We start from the raw sequence: 23362 nt of genomic DNA on the forward strand, positions 1-23362 counted from the left end.
AAATCTGTTATTATATGCATTGTTCCACACCTAAGGACCCCAAAATTCTATATAAGAGGAAGGGGAAAAATGGCTTACCCTTATCTCTTCTTTGGGACCAAACTTATTTATAATTATGAAATTTTCCATTTCTACTGTTTTGTGATAGTTCTTTCCATTTACATTATTGTCGTGTATTTTTTCCAACTATTTCACATTGCTTATAAAAACAAAATTGATCTAGAATAAAATATCAAGAGTCTAAAAGGTAATAAGAAAAAAAGATGAGAATAGAAGGGGCTTTCATAGCTGTACTATGACTCAAACAGAGGAGTAGTCATCAAAAGCATTTGATACTGATTAAAAATAAAGTTGATCATTGATACAGATAGAGTAAGTACACAAGACCAGATAGCTCATTTTACCTTCACAGCAATCCTAGGGAATAAATGCTATTATTATTCCTATTTTACAGTTGAAGAAACTAAGGCAGTCAGAGGTGACTTGCACAGACTCACACAGTTTAGAAGTGTCTTAAGAGCAAACAAAACAAAATAATATTAGATAAGCCCAAAGCTTCCCATCACGAGGGAAAGGACTCTCACTGTATGAAAAAATTGCTGGGGAAATTGGAAAGAAGTCTGGTAGAAATTAGGTTTTGATCAAAGTACTATACTATTTACCAAAATAAGCTCTAAAATACATGGCCCAAATATAAAAAGTCACATCAAAAACAAATTAGAATCAGGGAAGGAAATAAATTGGGCCACTTTGGATAGCAGAAGAATGCTTGACCAAACAAGAGATTGAGAGAACCGCACAAGTTAAAAAGGAACAATTTTAGGGCTGAGTTTAGAATCAGAAAGATTGGAGTTCAGCTGTCTTTATGATCCCTGTGTCTTTGAATCATTCAGCCTCAGTTTTCTCATGTTAAATTTATGCAATGATAATTCACATAGTTGTTGAGAATCATTTTGGGTAATATAAAGTCCTTTGCAAACATTAAAAAGTAGCATATAAGTGTTAGCTTATTATTTTAGATATTGTTTGTGAGGAGAACAGAAATATGAATGCATTACTGTTGGAGCTACAAGGTGTCCAGCCATTTTGGAAAGCAGCTTGGAACCATACTCTAGAAATCATTAGATTGTGTACACCCTTTGACTCAGGGACACTGGTACTTATATCCCCCCCAAAATTTAAAAAAGAGCATCATATGTAGAAATATGTTCATAGCTGTACTTTTGTAAATTATAAATAATTCACTTACACTTCCTAGCTTTGTGACCCTGGGCAAATTATTTAACACTGATTGCTTCAACAGGTTAGAAAAAGAGACAAAAAGAAAAAGAAGGGGCGAGAGAGAGAAAAGGAAGAAAAAAAAAGAAAATTAGCAAACAATTTAAAACTAATAGGTCATGCTAGCAGTAACTCTTTTCCTTTCCTCTGCAGGTCCATGAATCTTATTACAAACACTTGAAGCCACTGCAATCTAAGCTGTGAAATCTGTTTATGATGTGTAACTCCATCAGCTTCAGAACATACTTGCTTTGCCTTCCTTTACACTGGATGCATATATCCTGAATGAAATCTTTATCAAATACTGATAGCCTTAGAACAAATAATAAATTGATCCCTCATCCTCTTTATAAATGAAGAAAAATGAAAATATTTGGGAAATTGAAAGAAAAATGGATGTGTCTTAAGTGCAATTAATAGTGAGAGAGACTTTTTAAGCATTCAGAAAAGCTTTTTAAAATATATAGTATGGCTTCTATTCATAGTGCTGCTAATTTCTGTGGTCCATGACCTCTATGATAATTAGCAGTTTTTAACTACTAAGTAGTTGACTTTTCAAGTTATAACTGCTAATCACTGGATATATTTTAAGTGTGAAGTATTTTTGAGCAGAAGATATATTTTGAGGTGCAAAGAGAATCTCAATTTGCAGGCTTGCCTGCAAATGTATTACAACTCTTATAATCATTCTACTCTTGGGACTTTGTTTAAAAGTATGAGCTAAGGAACTAGAATAGAGAGGGAAGGCCCATCTAAAAGGTTAAAACCATTGCTTTGTAGCTAATGCCTTTTTCTCTTTTTCTTTTCTTCTTTGGCAAATAATTACTATGGACATAAAAATTTGCACTCCCCAGTAACATTTCCCAGCCCAAGCATTCTGTGGCAGTACTTTCCTAGTATGATTAGAAATTGGCTTATTGACCAATTGACCAATATTTAATTTTAACTTAAAGAGCTGCTTTTCTATTTATATCCTTTCCAATGAGAAGCAGTGTTAACCTCTGTGAGGATGAAGAATAAAGTTAGCATTTCAAAGTTAAAATGACTCGATGGTACCCTAAATACAGTAGTGATTGATGCTGGGTCTCTTCCAAAGTATATGGAGGACAAGTCTTTTCTGAATGTGAATAGAGAACAGCTCTCCTGAGACACTGGCAGGAAAAACAAAAAAAGGAAATGAAGAGCCACATAGGTTAGCCACTCATTGGTGCAAGTGTGGTTTTTCTTTTCTTTGTGTTCTTAAGGAACTTTATCTGAAGTGCTAAAAAGTCCCTTTCTATTAAAGTCTCATTTGCACAGTTCTTCAGTAACAAAGATTTAAGGATATAGCTTTTAATTGAATTTTGTGATTTGTGATAATATAAAATAGCAAAAATCACTTAATTTTATATATCTTTCTGTAACAGTTGCCTGGTGAAATATAATACTAGAATTTTACTTAATCTGAATATAAGATTGTATAAAAACCAAGAAATCTTCAGAATATGTTAAATCAAATTTGCAAAATAAAGAATGACTAATGAAATTTTCCCAGGTAAAAAGTTTCAGAATCTCAAGTTTAAAAATGTTATTGTTGACTCAGACTTTGTCTTTCTTAGAAGAAAATTAACCACACTTCTGTCAGTGTGACACTTATATTCTAGTTAGGAAGCAATACTATTCTATTGTTAATCAGGAATGTAACCTAAGATCTGAATTAGTGGGGAAAAAGTGAAAGGAAAAAAATCAAGGTGTTTAATGTTATTTGTATTGCAATACAGAACCATTATTTCTGTGATAATGCTTATATGTATTTTGCCAAGATGTATTTGTGTAATGATAGTATTAAGTGGATTGGAATAATACTTGGTAAACACTGTACAGTAGATCTGTGATCATGATAAACAAGTTTGAGGAGACTGCAAATATCAGGAGGACTCTAAAAACCTAGTTTGTCAAATTTCATTTCTTAACAAACTCAGGCAGGACTTTTTGTACTGTTTAATTCACTAAGATTCAGATGCTTTGCACCAATATAATTAATGCAAATGGAGGTTTTTTTAATTAAAAATGAATTTAAGATGCAAAACCTCATTAATTTGGAATCTGTCTCAGTAAAAACTAAATTTTATAAAACTTAAACTTTTCGTACTAAAGTATAGTAGTACTAAAAGCAAATAAAGTAGGACCTAATTTAAAAAACATGAATCATTTAATTTAATCATTGAATTAAATAGTTTTACAAAACTTTATTAGCTTTTGTTAGATAACACCAATGCCTGCCTTTTGGCGAAATGTTTTATCTTGATCAGTATAGAAAATTGAAAACTAAATGTGAATTTAATTCAGGTAATTTTTTGATTCACTGATTAATCTTCCCCATTGGTATTTTAAGAATCTGAATTCTGTGTTTTTCTGTATAATGCCTGTTTACAGAATATTATTTGGTATTTGTTTTCTGCTTGAGTAATCTCAGAGGACTTTGTCCAGAAACCCATTGTATTTGCATTGCCCTTTAAAGTAGCTAGTCTTGTTAAATAACAGTTTAACTTCATTGTAGAGAGTGTACTTGTTTAGTGTTATGTAGCACAGTGACTGAATCCAGGTACTTCATAATAGCTTTAATCAGGTGCTCCCCTGTCATAAATTTGAATTTGTCACATATCTATAAATACATCTGTTCCTTTGAATGTTAATAGTTACTAGATTACATTTTTTTTTAAAGGAGAAAGAGCTCTAAGTGGAAGCTTTGATAATTTTGAGCATTTAGGGGTGAAAGTTGCTGTAATTATTAGGTTTCTTGCCCAGTTAATTCCAAAGCCCTCTCCTTTTCAGTATTTCATTTTTTTTGTTTATATCTGAGAGCCTCAGATTTTTTTATGTTAATAGGCTTTTACAACTTTATTTAATACATACTAATAATACTTTTTGAAATCTCAGATCCAGTCTCAAAAGATGTGGGGCTGGATTGAAGTAACACTAGGAAATCTGCAATTGGAAGACTTGAAATCTGAAAGGGCTTGCTATATAGCTCTGCCTGATTTTGACTTGTTTCAATGATCAGGTTTAATACTTTATTTTTAGAAACCAAATCAACTTGTAAAATAAGGACTTAAAATAACTAAGGTTAGATTTGGTGTTTGTTTTCTTAACTAAATCTAGCCAAGTTTATATTCAAATTTCCAGTACTGTTTCTAGGATGAAGTCAGTAAACACTATGAATTATGTAAGAAAACCTTTTAGGTAGGTAAGTTGAACTGTAACAGGTGAAATGTAAATTTTTAACTCAGTGAGCCTGGAAAACATGTTTCCCTTATGCTGGTGTACTGTCATTTAAAATTATGTTAAGATAATTGGGAAAAGTTGGGGAGTTAGAGGATGGTTTTAGATATTCTGAACTCTATTACAAAACTTTGCTGCTGTGCTTGCCTTTCATTTTACTATCCTGTTTCACAAATCAAGAGTTTGATGTACAAAGTATGGAACCTTATCTTGGGAATACTTATTGAATCCTTTGTCTCTTCAGATGCATACAATCATAGTAAAAATTTAAGGCCATGGAATCAGTCAAATGGTTTCTAACTATTTCAGCAAGGGAGTCTTGGGTTCTAAGTCCAGCTCTGCCTCTTAATTAGCTCTAGAACCTAGGCTTGTTTCCATCCTTTGGGTCTCGGATTCCTCATCTGTAACAGGTTCTGTGATTCTAGTAGCAGTGCGCAGGCGCCTTTCCAAGTATTGTAATTCCCTCCACTTCCTCCTCTTCCCCCCATACAACCTAGGCTCTCATTGTTTTGTTGGGGTCATTTTCTGCGGCTTTTTGAATAGGACTCGCCTAGGGCTTCGGCCCCTCAACGATGGTAGACCCTGCGGAGAGGAATCGCGGGCCTGATGACCAGGCTGCATGGACCCACTTCTCTCTTGCCGATCTATACCGTCTTTTGATCTTTGTGAGATTTGATAACGTTAATAAAAGTGTGTAATTAGTACAAATAATAAAGTGTCGTTTATTTATTGGATGACTGCATTCTAGTTTCGAGACTTGCCCGGGCGTTCCTGGGGAAGAGTTGTCCTACCACCCTTCTCTCCGTGAAAGAGAGGGGATGACATTTAAATATTTAAATGCGGGAGAGTTAGCCACCTTAGAATCTCTTTTCCCTTTCCTCAGCCATAAGTAAATCCAAGGAAGAAGGGGAGTTGGACCCGCTAACGTTTGTGGCGCGGGGCACTCTGGGGGCTGTAGTTTTTCCCTGCTCCTCTCAACCTAAGGCGGTGTTTGAGCTATTTCCCAGAGTACCTTGCGAGAGCGGTGCCTGGCCAACCGTGGAAGTTAGCCACCGAGGACCTAGGCGGCCGCGGAAGAAGCCAGGACCCTCTGAGGGGCCGCGGCCAGCCAGAAGTGTTGGTGGGTGGCTGTGGAGAGGAGGGTATGCCGGGTAGCATAAGTTAGGAAGGTCGGGGTCGCTGGGAACCAGCGAGTGATAACTGCGAGGATGGCGGGCGGGCCGGGGGCGGGGGCGGAGCCCGGGTTGTAGAGGAGGTACTGGAAGTGGTCCTTTCCGTGGGGCAGGTGAGGAGGTGTCCCTGAGACCGAATACCGCCCAATAGAGGGACAAAGGGTGCTCCGGGGACCTTGGTGACTCTTTCCCACCTTCTGGAGCCCAGGAGAATGCTCAGCCCGGGCGCTAATGCAGCTGTGATGTCATCGGTGTGAATAGTCCCTCCAGCGGGGCAAATAGACACCCCACACCTCTTACCATTCTAGTCCATGCCTGCCACAAACCCTCCCAACAAAAGAAACACTCAGTGAGCCAGAGGCCTTCCTCTAAGTCTTTGCATCACTCAACCTGCCCATCCCTTATTCCGAGTTTTTGAAACAAGGAATAAATAAATGAATAAATAAGGCAGACAAACCAGTTATAAAGATAACACAGATGACCCCCACCCAGCTAAATCTGATGGGAGAAGAGATGTTGAAGGTCCCAGACAAAAAATAACGAAACATACTTCCCTCCACTCAACAGAAAGGTAGGGACTCCTAGGACAAAAATAGCATATACAATAGCAGAGATCTATATTGGATGGTTTTTTTTTTTCCTTTGTTTTAAGGGAGGGTTCCATCAGGAGGGAAAGAGGATGGCCCTTCTTCCTCAGAAATGACTAATTAAATCCAAAAGGCCATCAACAAAATACAGAGTTGTCAAAATTGTCATCTTCTTGCCCTTACACTCATTCCTTTCACACAGGGAGGCCTCAGAGATATCTGGTCCAAGAGGAGTATGGTCTGTGATACCAGACACCCTCCCTTCATCTAGGTACTTTCTGTTTTTCCCTTTTTTTTACTCATCAAAGTGTGTTGGCTCTCTGCATATTGGAAATCAACTAGCTATGTCCATGGAACTTACTTCCCAGCCAGTTACTGGCATGTGGTTTTTAAACATTTCTCTCAACTCCATATTATAAGGGCATATATTATGCAAACAAGTTACTTGAAAATTTAACTGAATCTTGGACATCTTTTGTACTAACAATTTCTTTCACTAGGGATGATTAAACATGATGTGGTCACAGACCTAACCACCTGAACTGTATAACAAAAAGACCCTGTTGACAGGAGTCCCCAGAGCCCTGAGATGGTATGTGGGATACTCTTTATGTTTTTGTTGTTTGTCCTTCCTTCTCGAAGAGAACCATGATATTAGAGAGGTGATGCCATAACATGCAAGTGAATGGAACTGAAGTGAGGGGAGGGCTTGCAAGGTCACTGCCTCTTCTCTTCCCCTCCCCCCCCCCCCCAAGCCATCTGAGTCCAGTGGCCAGATAGAGATCAGGAAGACTGGAGATAGCCCTGGAGGCCTTGGAGAGAACTTGGCTTTGGAAGACCTAAAGTCTCCAACAGGTCTCAGTTTGACCAAGAACAAAGCGAGGTTGCAGTTGAGAATCTTCTCTTTAGAGGCAGGGAGACTAAAAGAAAGGGAGCCAGAGCTGTGCCAAAAGTAGAATGGAAGCAGAGGAAGGAGGGGCATTAATACTTCTGATTAAGCTATTAAGCAAGTATTTCTGAGCCTTTAATAGTTCCATTTGAAAACATTTTCCCTAATTCCTGGGGTGGAGAAACATGTTACAGGTTCTAAGATACATGGGCAAAAAGACTTGTGTGGGATGTTAGCGTGTTTGATTCTGGAAAGCAGTAAATATTGTAAAGACCAACTTGTTCCCATAATGGTCTTTGTTGGCTAGTGAATACAGAATTATTTTTTTTTTAATTTTATTTTATTTAATAATAACTTTGTATTGACAGAATCCATGCCAGGATAATTTTTACACGACATTATCCTTTGCAATCACTTATGTTTCGTTTTTTCCCCTCCCTCCCTTCTCCCCCCCCCCTCCCCCCCCCCCCCCCCCCCCCCCGCCCAGGATGGCAAGCAGTCCTATATATGTTGAATACAGAATTATTTTAACAGAATGTGGTTATCCTAGGAAACTAAATAAGAAAGCTTTATAATAAAGAGGCTTCTGGTCTTTTTGTTGTTCACTTTTATTTTATTTTCAGTTCCAAATTCTCCTCATTTTAAGACACCTAAGTATGATAGACCTTGCAGAAAATTGAATGGGGACATAAAGGAATATACTTTTTCTTGGTGGTACATGGAGCCTACACAAAATCTAACCATGTATTAGGGCATAAAAACCTCAAAATCAAATGCAGAAAGACAGAAATAGTAAATGCATCTTTTTTCAGATCATGATGCAATAAAAATTACATGTAAATTCTGCTCCTCTCCAAAAAACAAAATCGGTTACAAATATATACAGTTATGCAAAACAAATGCCTACATTAGCGATATCCAAAAAAAAATTTTTTTTAAGCTGCAGGCCAGTTCTATTACCTCTCCAGCAGGAAGTAGATAGCCAGTTTCATCATGAGTCCTTTAGAATTGTTGGTTATATTGATCAAAGGTCTTAAGACTTTCAGAGTTGTTTGTCTTCACAGTATTGTTGTTATTGTATAAATTGTGCTGTTCTGTTCACTTCATTTTATATTGGTTCATATAAGACTTCCTAGGGTTTTTTGAAACCATCTTCTTCACCAATTTTTATAGCACTATAATATTCCATCATAGTCATATATCATAACTTGTTTAGTCATTACCTAATTGATAAGTATTCCCTTAGTTTCCAATTCTTTGCTATCACAAAAAGTTGCTATATTTGTTTTTGGATCTATGTATCATTTTTTCTTTGATTTTGGGGGGCCAAGTAAGTAGTATCACTGGGTCAAAGGGTATATATAAGTTTAATAGTCTTTGGGGCAGAATTCCAAAGTATTTTCCAAAATGGACTAATTCACTGTTCCATCAACAATATATTAAAGCAACAAGAGAACTGTTCGGTTCTGCAAACATATATTGTATCTAGGATATACTGCAACATATCCAACATATAAAAGACTGCTTGCCATCTAGGGGAGGGGGTGGAGGGAGGGAGGGAAAAAAAAAATCAGAACAGAAACGAGTGTCAATATAAAGTAATTATTAAATAAAAATTTAAAAAAATATGTTAAAGTATTTACTACCTACTATTTTCCTCGTTTCCTTCCAACATTTGTCATTTTCCTTGTTTGTCAATTTAGCCAATCTAATAGGGTCAGAATATCTTTTTAATATCACTGTTGCCTCCTTGCTCTCTGGTTATACAACAAAAAGTTAAGTATGTTGAAGAAAAACCTAGATCTATCTCTCTCCTGCTATCTCAGCCCAAAAGATTGATCCCAACTCCTTGTCTTCTAAATTGTAATATTCACTTATCATTTAATTGTTTTAATAGGACTTTTTTTTTTCATTTAGGCCACAAAAATGAAGAAAGGCCTGAAAAGTGAGTCCCTGCAAAACAAAAAAAAGAACACCTATTTAGTAACTTTGATATTTTGATGTCTTTCTTTTTTTTATGCAAAATATTTCCATTAAAATCATATTGTGAAAGAAAACATAGGTCTTCCCCCTTAAAAAAAAAAAAAAACCTTCAGAAAGTATGCTTCAATCTGTTTTCAGACACAGTTCTTTCTTTGGGTATAGATAGAATTTTTCATAAGCCTTTCAAGATACTCATGGACCATTGTATTGCTGAGAATAGCCAAGTCATTCACAACTGATCATCTCAGAGCATTACTATTATTTTGTACATAATACATTCTGCTTTGCTTGCGATCATTGAGGACTTTCCAGGTTTTTCTGACTGATGTCTTTCTTAGAGTTGGCAGGAGCCATTATATTGCTAGAGATCTACCTCTCTAGCCTTCATCCTGCCTCACTAGCCTTCATGTTTAAATTAAAAATTAGGAAGTGAGCACTTTTGAGGATATCCAGAGTTGAGAGAGATCCATGCAACAAAAGCACATTCTCTGACTTGGCTGTGTAACCAGTATAGTGGTATGGGTAGGATAGAGAGAGGAGATGAGAAATAGGGAAGAGGAGACTCACATAGAAAAACTTTTTTGGGGGAGCAGATATTTTTCCCTTTGCCTAAAGGGCTAAGGAAGTTTGAAATTGAAAGGTAAAGGATGCTTGATAATAAAGATATATCATCTGTTCCTAGAATGACTAGAGTTCCAGAATAAAGAATTGGAATTCCCTGTGATGGAAAGAAGGAAATGGTTATATGGAATTAGAATCAAGTGTTGGTAATGTTTGCGTATGAAGAATGAGCTAGACAGCTATGTATTAGTGCATTAGATTCAGGAAGATGAGTTCAAATCTAGATTAAGATACTTAGTAGCTCTGTATCCTGAACAAGTCCCTTAGCTTCTCTATGCCACAACAGGAATGATAACAATAGCACCTATTTTCCAGGATTGTTGTGAGGATAAAATAAAGTGATAATTGTAAAGTGCTATACAAACTTAATTTAAAGAGCTATTGAAATGCTAACTATTATTATTATTGTTATCATGAGGGAAAATAAGAAATTGAGAGTGATTTTAGGTTGTAAACTTCAGTTATTGATTATACACTTGACAAATAAAGAAGTTCAGATTAGAGGTGAATTTAAAGGCAAAGTTATTGATGAGTCTAAGATGGGACATCTAGTTGGAAATGTCTTATAGACAGTTGGTGAAATAGGTCTGGAGCACAGACTAATGATCTAGTATGGCTATAGGGAATTTTTGGAAACTGATAAGATCATCATGAGAGATTGTATAGAGAAGAGGACAGCTTTGAGGGAAACTTAGAATTGGGGCATGGAAATCACTGATTATCCAGCAAAGGAGACTGAGAGTTTCAATCAGGAGGAGAACAAAATAGGGTCACTAAAACCTAGAGAAAAGTATCAAGGAGCAAGTCAGAGTTTCATATGCCACAGACAAATCAATAAGGATAAGAATTGTGAAAAGACCCATCAGATTTGGCAATTAAAAGATCACTGATCTTTGGTAACTTGGAGAGAACAGTTTCAATTGAGTGATGAGAAAAGGATATACAGGCAGTAAGTGTAGATAATCTTTCAAAAATTTGGATCTGGAAAAAGGTGATATTATAAACTAAGAACTTGAGGAGAACAATGAGGGTCGAGCAAGAGTTTATAAGGATGGGGAAGATCTAGAGATGTTTGTAAACAGAAAAATTGAAGATCAGAGAAAAGGAAGAAAAATGTTTGGAGTGGGGGTTTGAGGGTGGAAAGAAAGGGATGACAGATAATGAAGGGAAATAAGCCGTCCTAGTGTACAAATAGAATGATTTTAACAAAGTAAAAGACCATTTCATCAGTGACTAGAATTAAGGCGCAGAGAATAGAGAATGATGCCAAGAGCTTTTGAGCTCTAAAGTAGGGAAGTTAATAATGAATGGCCTCTCTTTTTTTCTCAAAATATAAGTTAAAACCCTCTGTTGAAGAGGTCCTATGGGAGGCTTAGAAAAGAGAAGATTTGAAATCACATGCAATAGAGAACCTAATTATACAGATCCATGCTAACAATTCCCCCAATCCTCTAAGAGTTTAATTTTGAGGATTCCATTTGGTGTTCTGACTGATTGCAGAATTATGGGAAACAACGGGGAAGGCTAAGCCTCAGTCCTGAGTTACATGGGAGTTTTAACTAAATGTCAGGATGCATTTGATTTGATTCTTGTAAAATGCATTCTCCTCAATGTTGTTCTGAGTTCATGATGTTCCCTTTTCTGTTCCAGGTTCGATTGATGATATGCTTGGCGACCTCTTGGATGATGATAGTAAATGCTGCTTTCTTGAATTTTTTTTGGGGGGGGTTAGGTTGGGCTTGGTACTTCCCCCAAAAGGTAGTCTCCCTTTTTTTTCTTTCTTTTCTCTTTGACCCCAAAACTCATCCAACCACAGTCAATTCAGAATTATTTCATTAAATTTCTAATCACACAATCATGTGCCTGAATGTGGCCTTCTGGATTGGAAGGATTTAGGATATAGTCACCAGAAGCCCAAATCCCAATTCACTGGCGAAGAAATACATTGCAGTCCTTCCACTTCAAATAAGATTTTTTTGGGGATATAGAAGTAGATAATGACTCTTGTACCATTCAGACTGTTAGGAAAAGGGAATCTTTATTTGACCATCATATTCTAAAGTTTGGAGCATCTATAGGTCCTGCGTTTCCTCAAGATGAGGTCAGGTGAGTGATGAGACCCTCACCCTCACATTGGCTCTTAGAGAGCTAATTTTTTTTTTAGTTATAATACCTCCTTCCTTCCCTTTTCTTCCTTTTCCACATACACGAAGTCAGCACTTAAAAGGATAGTTACTTCATCTGCAGGATATGCCTGTAGTGACCATGTCTTCCCACATGTATAAGGTTTGTAAAAGATGACAGAAATTTCTGTTCTCTTGACCCTGGGCCCTTTTTATGGGGCAATCATGTGACTTGTCTGATGTTTATTTTCAGCAATGCCACCTGAGAAGCCTCTCCAATTAACTGCAAGTCCCAGGGAGAGCCTAGGATCATCTCGGGGTTTTTCTGCGAGGGCCCGAAAAAAGTGAGAATGAGTTAATACAGATCTCTGGACGTCCATTTTTATTAACCATTTCTTGCTTCCAGCTTGACCTTACTATCTTCTCTCTTACTCTTCATTTTACTTCTGGCCCTATTGTGCCCTTTTTCTTCTGATTGTACTTGTGAGTTCACTAAAGTATCATGACAATAGTGAGACTATCTGTTCTAGTTTGACTTCTACCACTACTTAGCAAAATAACCTCAAAAAAAGACTTAATTTCTCTAGGCCTTGAGTTCTTTATCAGATAAGAATATTGGACTAGAGCAGCGTTCTTGGGTCTATAAACTTAGTTGTGTTTTTTTTTTTTAATTTTAGGAACTTATTTCAATAATAATTCATTTTCTCTTTAATTCATTGAGTTGTATACATTGAAAAACATTATTCTCAGATGTCCATCGACTTCACTAGATTGCCAGAGTATCCATTAAGAATTGGACTATATAATCTCTAAAATCCCCCCAGCACAAAAAAATTTGACTTTTATAGAGAACAAATTGTTGAAAGCTCTTTGTAGCTCCGTCTTCTCTGACTTTCTTAGAATTATAAGCTGCAGTCAGGAAATCTGTCTGTAATTCTCCAATTCTTTTGCCAGGTCCATTCTGGAAGATGATTTCTACAGCACCATGGCAGCCCAGGCAGGTGCAGATGCTGAGGTGAGAGAGCCAGGTTACTGCCATTTGTTCTTCTGTATCTGTTGGCCAGGGAACTTAGTGTAACAGCTAGTGTGACCTAAGTCGTGACTATGAAAATCTTTTAAACCCCTCACAGTACCTAGTTTATGTTTAAAATAAAATAGTACTCCAAACCTGTTTAGTAAACCCAAAGCCAAAAATTTGCCACTGAAAGTTCAACTAATCAGTGGAACTCCATGAATCTGTTGTCTGTTTGGATTTTATTCTTCCTGCATGCTTCCCATGGGGACTGAGAATTATGCCCATTATTGGAGGAGTGCTTGTGATTGTAATGACCTTTTTACTTGGAAAGAATAGAAAAGCATAGCTATTACAAGGTCCTTGTATCTCAAGGATATATGCTTTGCTATATGTTTGTCTCCAGTTTCTTCAGATCATAGTGGTTAAGCCTCAAGTAACACAGAGAGGACCTATTGGGATCTCATTTGGCTTTTTGATCCTCCATGTTCTATCTTCCTTTGCAGGAGTAGAGTGATATGCTAGATTTTTTTTTAAATATTAATTATGTCCTTCAACATATTTCCTTCCCTGGGAGCTCAGTTTTCTGATATGTCAGAAGCAGATCCACAGACTTTGCTGCGGTCTATGAAGGTAATAAACTATTTCCATCATTTCTTAGTCTTGGAAGGAAAGTAAAATTTGAACTGAACTGATTTGGGGGGGGGAGTGATTCTTGCTTCATTTTAAAAAATATTTCTTCAGTTTTAACTTTTTGAGGGGGTTTCTGTAAAAATAAAATAAAATAAAACTGCTGAGCCTGACACAGGTATTAATCCTTTAGGTATTTATACCTTTGAGTATAAATAGACCTTCTTGATTTGGAGAGGCTTTCCAATGTCAGGGCCTTCTTTTACAAAAATGGAGGTTACCAAAAGCCTAGTAACTACTTTGGTAAAGATGGGAGCTCCAAGAAGCAGTTGGTGGAAACCTGTGGTGAAATGAGGCAGTCCCAAGGTAGTAGACTCTCTGTTAGATGTACCATTTGCCCTAGGTAACTTTTCACTGCTTCTATCCAGAAAACAAGGAGAGGAAATTATGTTTCCTCCAAAGACTACTTCACTGGCATCCTAGTGTTTCCTCATGTTAATTAGTGTCCTCTTCCTTGCCCACTGCAGTGAGCATATTGTTCTATTCAGGTATACAAGTAAGCTTTATGAGTTTAAGGGCTCAACCTAGATAATTAAGGTAAATTACATCTACACAATCTGGTATCAGTTAGCTTGGCTCATGTAAAAAAGCATCAAATAACTTCTTTCCGTGTTCCTTGTTTTCATTTTCATTTTCTTCAGTAAGCCCCCTTATGTAGCCCTGACCCTTAGAATTACTGTCCACATTCAGACTCAGGTTAAGCCTTTGGAGTTAGGATGTTTTCTAGCCTCAGCTGGAGGTTTACTCTTTTTGGCCTGTTGTGCAAGCCATTTGACTGGCTATTTGGGTTGATGTCCCCTGAGTGCCATCCTTTGGAATTTTGAACTTCTGATCACATCTTCTTTTCCTGTCTCACTTTTTAAAAAAATATTCTCTAGCCCCTTTGTTTTCTCACAATGTTGTCCCTGAGGACACAAACCTATACAGGTCAGCCTGGAATTTTTGTCTTCTTAGACACTCAAAGTCTTCACTCTCAAAGATGAACTAGTACATACTCTTTGGGGTCTTCTTCTCATCTAGTCATCATGTTCTATAAGAATACAACATTATTAAAATAAAAATACACTTTTGTAAAGGGCTGAAACTGAATAGGTGCACTGGAATCAGACAATCGTGTACTTAAGGCTAATTAGTAATTGCAATTAATTCTAAAACTCTCCACTTGTAATGCAAATAGGAATCCAAAAAGGTGTGTATCATGAGTTGATGAAAAGAAAACCCTAATGAAGAGGTGCACAAATAACTAGAAAAAGGTAAACTTTGCCTAGCAGAAACAAGGCAGGTTATTAAACAGTTAAAAGGAAAGCGTGTGAAGTCCAGGTTAGCTCCCTGCAGGCCTCAGAATCAGTCAGAGTCAGGATAAGCAAAAATCCTTGTTCTTTAGAAGGAGCAGTGAAGGGGATCAACAAAACTACCACATGCTCTCCACCAACCTCCCTTCTCCTCGTCCTACCTAATTAATTGCTAATTACTAATTAATTGGACAATAACTCTATTAGCATATGCTTGGGAAAATGGCCCTTCTCACTATTCTGTGCTGGCTCTATCTTTTGGTGTAAACAGATAATCGGAGGAGGGATTAGGGGGTGGAGTAAGACAAGCCACAGTCACTTTGGAGGAGGACGAGGAGAAGGGAGGTTGGTGGAGAGCATGTGGTAGTTTTGTTGATCCCCTTCACTGCTCCTTCTAAAGAACAAGGATTTTTGCTTATCCTGACTCTGACTGATTCTGAGGCCTGCAGGGAGCTAACCTGGACTTCACACGCTTTCCTTTTAACTGTTTAATAACCTGCCTTGTTTCTGCTAGGCAAAGTTTACCTTTTTCTAGTTATTTGTGCACCTCTTCATTAGGGTTTTCTTCTCATCAACTCATGATACACACCTTTTTGGATTCCTATTTGCATTACAAGTGGAGAGTTTTAGAATTAATTGCAAGCAGTTAATCTCCTCTAGCCAGTGAAAGTAGCATGCAGTTCTTCTTATTCAGTAGCTAGCCAAAAAGAGCTAATCCAGAATCTATGAAAGCACTAAATGGGGAGTCTTGATGCTAAGAAGAGACTAGAAACTTTTAAAATCTTGAAGTCTTGGGAACATCTTTTAACATAAATCTTATAATAGCTCATTCATCTAATTGAAGTCTTTCTTGCTCCATTTGAAAAAGGAGGTTAATAATTCCCAAAGCTATTATAAGGATTGCTTTGCCTAATGAAAACCAATAGTACTCCAATGGGGATCCCTCCCTACCTTCTTGATTTTCTAGGATATGGATGACATGGATGCTGATCTCTTAGGCCTGAAGAAGTCCAACTTAACTAGTAATAAAACAACTGCAAAAGATTCTGGAAAAGAGGAATTTTCTGATGATTTCCCTAGACCTTCAGGAAAACTAATAGCCAATGAGAGAGGTGAGTAGGAAGTAACTCAGTGACTACATTGTAAAGATTAGAGATTTAGAAGACATTTAAAGATTCCTTGTTTTTGTACACTCAATTCAGTTCAATTCAACTGATATTAGGCACCATATAATACACAGAGGCAAGAAAAGAAAAGCTAGAAAGGAAGCATGATACAAGTGGTGGCTTTGAATTCAGTATAATTGCATTCAAATCCTAATTGTCAGTACCTGTGTGACTTTGAACAAGTCACTGCCCGCTCTGTACCTTAGAAGTTCTTCATAAATTAAGGGAACTGGATTAACTGACATCTGGAAGTCCATTCCAGCGCTAAATCTTTGCTCTTTGATCTAATTGGTTCAGAACACAGATTTTGTGAAAAGGAAAAGCTTTTAGAAGAATCTGCTTTCCTCTATCCTGGACTCATGAAGCTAAGTCAAAAGCCATGAGGGGGTAGCAGCACAGCCTCTCTGCTTTCCAGGACTACTATAGTACCATCCTAGTTGGGCAAGGCCTGGAAAACCCAATTAGATTAAGAAGGAACATTAGATTGTGGACCTTTTTTTTTTTAATCCTTAGTTCAACTGGAGATGTTTTTCTCCAGATCCATGGAATTAGCTTCCAGACTCTAGGTGGTTCTGGAGAAGCCTTGTTACAACTGGATGGAGGAGCGCCTACTTCTCATAGATCATAAGTCACTCTGTCAGTGTCCTAGGAAGAAATGCATTTCATCTTAGAAATGACCATTTTCATATCTTGCCTTCCAAAAATCCATGTCTATTTGGATGACAATGAGATATATGAGGGTCTATGGGGATCAACAAAAACTGCATGACAATACTTTCCATTTACTTTTCTTGCAGGAGACAATATTTCCACAAAGAAGCCTATGCCTTCCACTGGGAGCACTGGGCGCCCATACAGGAAGTTTTCCTTTGACGGTACAAGTCTCTATGTTATACTGCAAAGGCCCCCTTGGTTTTGAAAATATAGCAGACTTAGCAGTTGGCATTTGCCTACTTTCCTGAAGCAAGTCAAATTTGTAACAGATGATAAAGGTTAAAGACTTAGATCATAGATCTTATTTCTATCACAGTGGGAGGAAGGGGCAATCACATTTTGTGTGGGTGGTAAATTTTAGGGATTGTGAACTTTAGAGCTTCTGGTCAAACTAGAAATGTCTATAAATTATTACAAAAGTTGCCTTTCCTTTCATATTACATTTGTTTTTTGTCATCTGGGCTGCGAATTACAAGTTAACACAGACTCAACATGTACTAAAGAGTATAGTATGTTTATATTAGAGTGGGATTAGAGGACCATCTCATCCTCTATCTTTATTCAGAGTCCCTCTTAACAAACAACAATTGGGATTTGTAAGTTTGTATTTATTAAGCATCTGGAAATCTTACCTTAAGGGAAAACTTAAGAGCATAATTCTACAATTAAGCCTTGTTTTTCTTAAAATTTCGCTGGAACTTGGTCCCATCTTTCTTTTCTGGATGACAGATTTGGAGGACCCCTTAGCAGGGCTTCTTTCTGATGAAGAGGAAGAAACTGCCAAGAAGCCACCTGTGAAAGAGAATAAAACAGTTCCTGAAAAGAGCCCTGCCATGGTTAAAAATCAAGGTGAGGGGAGAGCTAGGAAGATGACTTGTTTTCATTGGTTGGATGGTTTAGATGGTACCAGAATGTATCAGGCTAGGCTTTTCTCATACTAAAGAAATTGCTCAACCCTGGGGAAGGAAGCCATCCCAGCAAAACCTTAGACAAAGAAAAAGAGCACCTGACTAGAACAGAGAGGTAATATCCTTTTCAGAACATGGATGGAAGGAGCATGCAGCATGTGAGCATAAAGTTATGACAAGTCCTACAATCAGAATGGGATATGAATTTGGTGAGCAGGATACCTGCCATCGCCTGACTCTCATTATACCCAATCAGAAAGTTAGGACTGGGTTAGTATGGACTTTTTGTCTTTGGTATTACCCACCCAAAGCTGAGAGTTAGAAACTAATCCAATGAGTCTATACTTCTCTGCTGCTACTTTATTATTATTATTATTAGTATTATTATAGCAAGAAACTTTTAGCCATTGTGTCATGAATTTCATTAGGTTTCTTTTGTTTTTCAACACAGTTGATTTTATTAATCACAATAGCATCTATGTACATTTGCTTATATCCTAATCCATTGGGGAATAGCTTTTATTATTTATTTTTGGAAGCAGGATTAAATGGCTTAGTCAAGGTTACAGAATTAGTAAGTTTCTAGGGACAGATTTGAACTCAAGATTTTTTGTAGTAGAATTTTTAACCTTCATGTATGTCTAGTTTAAGCTTTCTTAGAGTAAAAAATTGTTCTAAACCTAGTTTCTGCCAAATTTCTTAGTGGTTTTTGTCAAACAGGGAGTTCTTTCCCAGATATTTATTGAACACTAGGTTATTGAGTTCATTTATTTCTAGTTCATTTTCATCTAGTTCATCTACTGACCTCTTTTTTTATTTATTAGCTAATACTAAATAGTTTTGATAATTACTGCTTTGCAGTATAATTTGAATCCTGAAAGTGCTATTCCTCATTTTATTACTATTTAATTTTCATTATTTCTCTTGAGTTTCTAAGCTTCAATTCTTCAAGTGAATCAAAATTCATCAAAACATTTTTCTAGTTCAGAAAGTATCCCCTTAGTAATCTGATTGGCATAGCAGTAAATAAGTAAATTTATTTAGATAATGTCATCATTTTTATAAAATTGGCATGGCCCAGCCAAGACACTGAATGTACTTCTAATTATTTAAGGCTTTTTTTTTTTCCTTTAAAGTGTTTTGTAGTTCTATCTATATCTTGAGTGATTGAGATGTTTGAAAAATAATACAGATTCACTTAATTAGTGCACAGAAGGTAGCCTTATTTATTTCTTAAATTAAATCATGCTGCTTATTTTGTGGAGGTCAAATTAAGTTCAAAATGACAACTATTGCAGTAATTTCTTGCCTTCCTGAGAATCATTTGCCTATAGGTTGGAAACCACCTCTTTGAGAATCCATCTGTTCCAGATGCCCTGTTCTGTTTGTTTCCTGAACCCAAAATGCATAGTGTCACCTCCAAGTCTTTGACACACTCTTGGCTCTCCCTTCCTTTTTCATTTCCTGAAGGCCCCGCTCAGGTCTTGTCTCTCCCCTTGTGTGAAGCCCAGCCTCCGGCCCATGTGGTCTGACCCGGCATGTGCTGCCGCTGCTGTTACTCACTCAGAGTTCTGTTTTTTAGGTGCCTCTCTCTCTTCAACTCCTGGTGATACCCCCATTCTAAAGAAAGAGGAGCTAAAGTTTGATGATGGGGATGACCTCATGACTGCCCTTGGATTTGGAGACAGTCCTAAGACAGAACGGAAGCAGGAAAAGGGAGTCCAGTAAGAAGCTCTTCTGAGCTGAAAGGCCCTCATCCAAGCATCATGGCCTTTTCTTGTATAAAGGAGAGGATGGGGCATGGAGTTGGAGGCTCAAGTTATTTGAAGTGATTCATCTTGTTGATGTACCTGTGCCTCTGTCCTTTTACTATTTCAGGGATGGTCCCCGTCCTGCTCGCACTAAACTGGATGAGCTACTAGGACGTGGAACTGCCTCCAAGCTCCTGGAGAGACCAGGTACTGGGGAGCACCGGGAGTTCAGGCTGGATAAGAAGTACCAGAAACAACCTGGTGAGTGACCCCATACCCACTTAGGGTTAGAAAGGGAGAACCATTCCAGACATGTCTAAAAGCTCCTTATTTCATAGACAAAGATGATCCCTGGGGAGATGATGACTTTGCCTTTGGAGCCTATCAGCCCACAGTGGCCTCCTCCTGTGAGAGCCGACAGTCCCGCCGGCAGTCTGTCAGGTAGGTGGGGGCCTGACTGGGCCACCAGAGCATTGCATCCCCTGAGAAATAATCATCTTCAGGCCTTTGCTACTTCTGTCAATATCAACCAGTCTTGTGTGACACATAATCTGGAACCTGTGAACTTATTTTTTGAATATTTTGACAACTGTGTTTCATGTGTAATACCATATGTTTGATTTTATGATTTTAAAGACATCTTTTTGAGAAGAGGTCCATAACTTCCAAATGGGTCCATGCCACAAAAAAGATTAAGAACCCTACATGATATTATGTTGCATTCTCTAGAGGCTTGTGGAAGGTTGACATGACAAAATCATTGTCCTCTAGATAGGGCTTCTTAAGTTTTTTCTACTCACAATTCCTTTTTGCCTGAGAAATTTTAACATGGATCTCAGGTATATAGGTATATAAAAAAGGTACATAAATTATTTATTGTTAATAAGTCATAATTTCAACACCCCCACATACAGTTACAAGATCTCATATTATATGAACTATAGTTTAAGAAGCTGGGCTCTAGATAGTAGAATGAGCAGTAGCCTAGTAGCTAGGAGACCTACACTGGTATCAGTATTTATTTTGGATATTTGAACTTGAGCTGTATTTGGCAACGGTTAACAGAGCAGGCCATAGGACAGACCTCTTTTCCTCTACCTTTCCTTATGCCCTTATCTTGAAGCAGGTTCTCAGCAGAAACTCTCACCAATTCCAAAGGAGAGCAATGCTCCAAACAGAGCACACCAGCTACAGCCAGCCCTGCTCATCCGGGGAAGGGAGGAGCTGACTGGCTGGGCCTCAAGGATGAGGACTTTGACCTGCTTCCTCCATCTCCCATCAAAGAATCCAGCAAGGCTGGCTCAGGAATGGCTATACCGTCAGGACCCAGCCCTGCAGCCCGGCCCTCAGCCCCAGCCAGTCTGCCTGGCTCAGGGGTGAGGCCTCCTACTGACACTATAGCTACCCCTCACAAACCCAGCCCCTCTCCCAAGCGAGGAACATCGGAGGAAAATCAAGAAGAGGATTGGCTGAGCCATGCCTTGTCTCGGAAAAAATCTCAGATTTTAGCTAAAGAGGAGCAGTCTGTGACTTCTAAGGGCCTGAGCTCTACTGAAACATCAGATCTTCCCGTTGTCAGGTACGCATGTAGAGCCTGTGGATTGCATCTTAAGGAGCTGGGCTGGCACACTGTGAGCTAATTATCTCTGGGAATCAGTCACCAGGGCAGAGGCTATAGGAAGCCCTGAAAACATGGACCAGCTGTGATCTACTGACTTCAAATCCTTTTCCTTATACTGTGCCTCTTTTAAGAATCTGTGGGTAGAACCTTGGGGAAAATACATAGAAGGCCTTTTATCTTTAGAGCTTTATTTAAGCAGAGGAAGAAGGGACAATGGAGCCACTGTAGCAACTTGTTCCTAAATAAGAAGAGGAAACTTGAAGAATCCTCTGTCTTGGCAGCAGGCTTAGTTCCTGATAGATAACTCCTGCCTTCGGTTAAGGGAAATAACCTTCCCTGAAGTCTTAATAGATTTAGGAGTAAAATCAGGGTAGCTAAAGCAGTAAATAAAATTCAGGTATTGTTGATGTGCTCATGTGAACAAGGCCCACGGAGGAAACATATAGAGATCATCAGCCAGACTGCCTGGAGGCATTGAAGAGGGAAATCCTTGGTGGTGATGCTGGGAGAGAGAGCTTGTGAAGGTATAAAGGAATGATAAATTGAGGAGAGAAGGAGCTACTCAGGAGGAGGCTGTATACCCTGAAAAGAAGAGGTGAAAATTTAGGGAAATTTAGTGAGTGGCCCAGGGACATACCACATAGTGAAATTAGGTGGTTTCAGAGAGAACAATTTTGGCCTAAAGTTGAGGGCAAACAAAAAGGATCCTGTATCTTTCAGGCTGGAGATGAAAGAAATAGCTCAGACCTTGGATGGAGGGAGCAGAGGTTGTGAGGTGAAAAGTGACTCAAAGAAACCAATCACAGAATAGCACACACTAATGTAGTGCTTAGCACCTTACAGCTCTTATTTGATCCTCACAATAATAGTCAATATTATTGAACCCACTTTACAATCGAGGAAGCTGATGCAAACAGGTTAAGTAACTCCCTTAGAGTCACACAGGGAGTGTCTGAGGCTGGATTTGAACTCAGGTTTTCCTGACTACCTACCTGCACCTGATTTGAATCACATGAGACTCAACAAATAACTATATGATTTACCTATTGTATATATAGTTTGTACCCCTTCATGTTAATAGTTTGTATGCTTTTCGCTGCCCCCTGTGCATGCCACATCACAGAAATAAGGTGAAGGAGAAAAGTCCAGGAAGCCCAAAGATAGTCTTGAAGTAACTAATGAAGAAATGGAAGGCCAAACATTGGACAGGGAAAACCATAGAGAGTCTTCTGCTGTCAGACCTGAAGGACCAGTGTTCCTTACTTTATGGTTTGGCCTTTTTCAGTCAACCTGTTGCCACTACTCAAGGGCCCGAGCTAACAACTGCCAGAGGAACTCCAGGGACAGCACCAGAAGCTGTATTTGCCCATCCCAGGGGCAGTGGGTAAGTCTGCACACAAGACATGGCCCTTTAGCTAGTAGGGGCTGGGAGGAGGACTGCCCCAGGGTCTTAGTGACTTCTTTGGAATTTTGGTGCCGGTCCAGACTACTTTACATTGTCTCTAGTAATTATCTAGACTTCCAAGTGAGTGGGGACTCATGAAAAACAAGCTTTTGTTTCCCCATCCCATCCTCCAATCCAGCAACATAACTAATCCCACCCCTTTGCCATTCTGGTTCTCAAGGCTCTCCAAGAAGCTCCTTGTTTCTTTTTCTTTTCCTTGTTCCTTAAAGGAACAGGTTTCTTTTCCTTCCCCTTTCCTAGAGCAGGTACTGTTTCAACTCCTCTTTGTATCTGCCCCCAATCTTTATATATCTCTTAGGGTTCCTCAGGCTGATGTCCATCCCCAGACACTGACTGCCCCTGTACTTCCTGCCGCTGAACCAAAGAGAGACACTCTTCCTGGAGAAGTTCCCAGCACTGGTAGGTTTTCTTTCCTATATGGCCCCTGAACCATGAGTAATACCTTTGTAATAATGGCCCCTGATGAATCTTCCCTGAAGCTAGTTTTTCCCTTGGACATTCACAAGAAAGCTGTCCTCTTACCTCTTTTTCAGCTGCTACTTATTTTTCACTTGTTGCATTTTTCAGACATTGCAGCTTATTTTCGGAAATCCCAAGAACTAATAGGAACTTCCATACCTGTACAGGTAAGAGGAGCAGGGTAACAGGTATTCAGAGACTGGCTCAGTCTTTTTTCTTCTAAGGAAATTCTTTTAACTAAGAAACTAATGTTTTCCTTTAGAAACTTCTAAGGTGGTACAGTAGATTAAGAGCATCAACCTTGGAGTCAGGAGGACTGAGTTTAAATCCAGCCTCAGACACTGTGTGGCCTTGGGCAAATCACTTAACC

At 38.4% G+C, this 23362-nt stretch overlaps 2 protein-coding genes across 10 annotated transcripts in view; both read left to right on the forward strand.

Moving 5' to 3' along the window:
• The window catches only part of ACOX1 (acyl-CoA oxidase 1), a 60650-nt gene extending 55396 nt beyond the window's left edge, over window positions 1–5254 (forward strand). For both annotated transcript variants that reach the window (XM_051995054.1, XM_051995053.1), the window contains exon 14: window positions 1432–5254. In XM_051995054.1, coding sequence (XP_051851014.1) covers window positions 1432–1482 — 51 coding nt within the window. In that variant the 3' untranslated portion in view covers window positions 1483–5254. The remainder of the gene's footprint in view (window positions 1–1431) is intronic.
• Window positions 5255–5334: 80 nt separating this feature from the next.
• FBF1 (Fas binding factor 1) overlaps window positions 5335–23362 on the forward strand; it is a 28777-nt gene continuing 10749 nt past the window's right edge. Inside the window, exons 1-18 of one of the 8 annotated variants that reach the window (XM_051995047.1) lie at window positions 5335–5681; window positions 6501–6569; window positions 6799–6890; window positions 9105–9132; window positions 11442–11483; window positions 12168–12258; window positions 12869–12929; window positions 13509–13559; window positions 15876–16020; window positions 16872–16949; window positions 17518–17637; window positions 19279–19420; window positions 19575–19708; window positions 19786–19888; window positions 20571–21026; window positions 22354–22452; window positions 22832–22932; window positions 23101–23159. In XM_051995047.1, coding sequence (XP_051851007.1) covers window positions 6888–6890; window positions 9105–9132; window positions 11442–11483; window positions 12168–12258; window positions 12869–12929; window positions 13509–13559; window positions 15876–16020; window positions 16872–16949; window positions 17518–17637; window positions 19279–19420; window positions 19575–19708; window positions 19786–19888; window positions 20571–21026; window positions 22354–22452; window positions 22832–22932; window positions 23101–23159 — 1713 coding nt within the window. In that variant the 5' untranslated portion in view covers window positions 5335–5681; window positions 6501–6569; window positions 6799–6887. Of the gene's footprint in view, window positions 5682–5999; window positions 6283–6500; window positions 6570–6798; window positions 6891–9104; window positions 9133–11441; window positions 11484–12167; window positions 12259–12868; window positions 12930–13508; window positions 13560–15875; window positions 16021–16871; window positions 16950–17517; window positions 17638–19278; window positions 19421–19574; window positions 19709–19785; window positions 19889–20570; window positions 21027–22353; window positions 22453–22831; window positions 22933–23100; window positions 23160–23362 lie in introns of those variants that run through there. The other 7 variants (XM_051995046.1, XM_051995052.1, XM_051995044.1 and 4 more) reach the window with 7 other exon arrangements.

This window comes from Antechinus flavipes, chromosome 4 (genome assembly GCF_016432865.1).
Source record: "Antechinus flavipes isolate AdamAnt ecotype Samford, QLD, Australia chromosome 4, AdamAnt_v2, whole genome shotgun sequence".
Taxonomy (NCBI): Eukaryota; Metazoa; Chordata; class Mammalia; order Dasyuromorphia; family Dasyuridae; genus Antechinus; species Antechinus flavipes.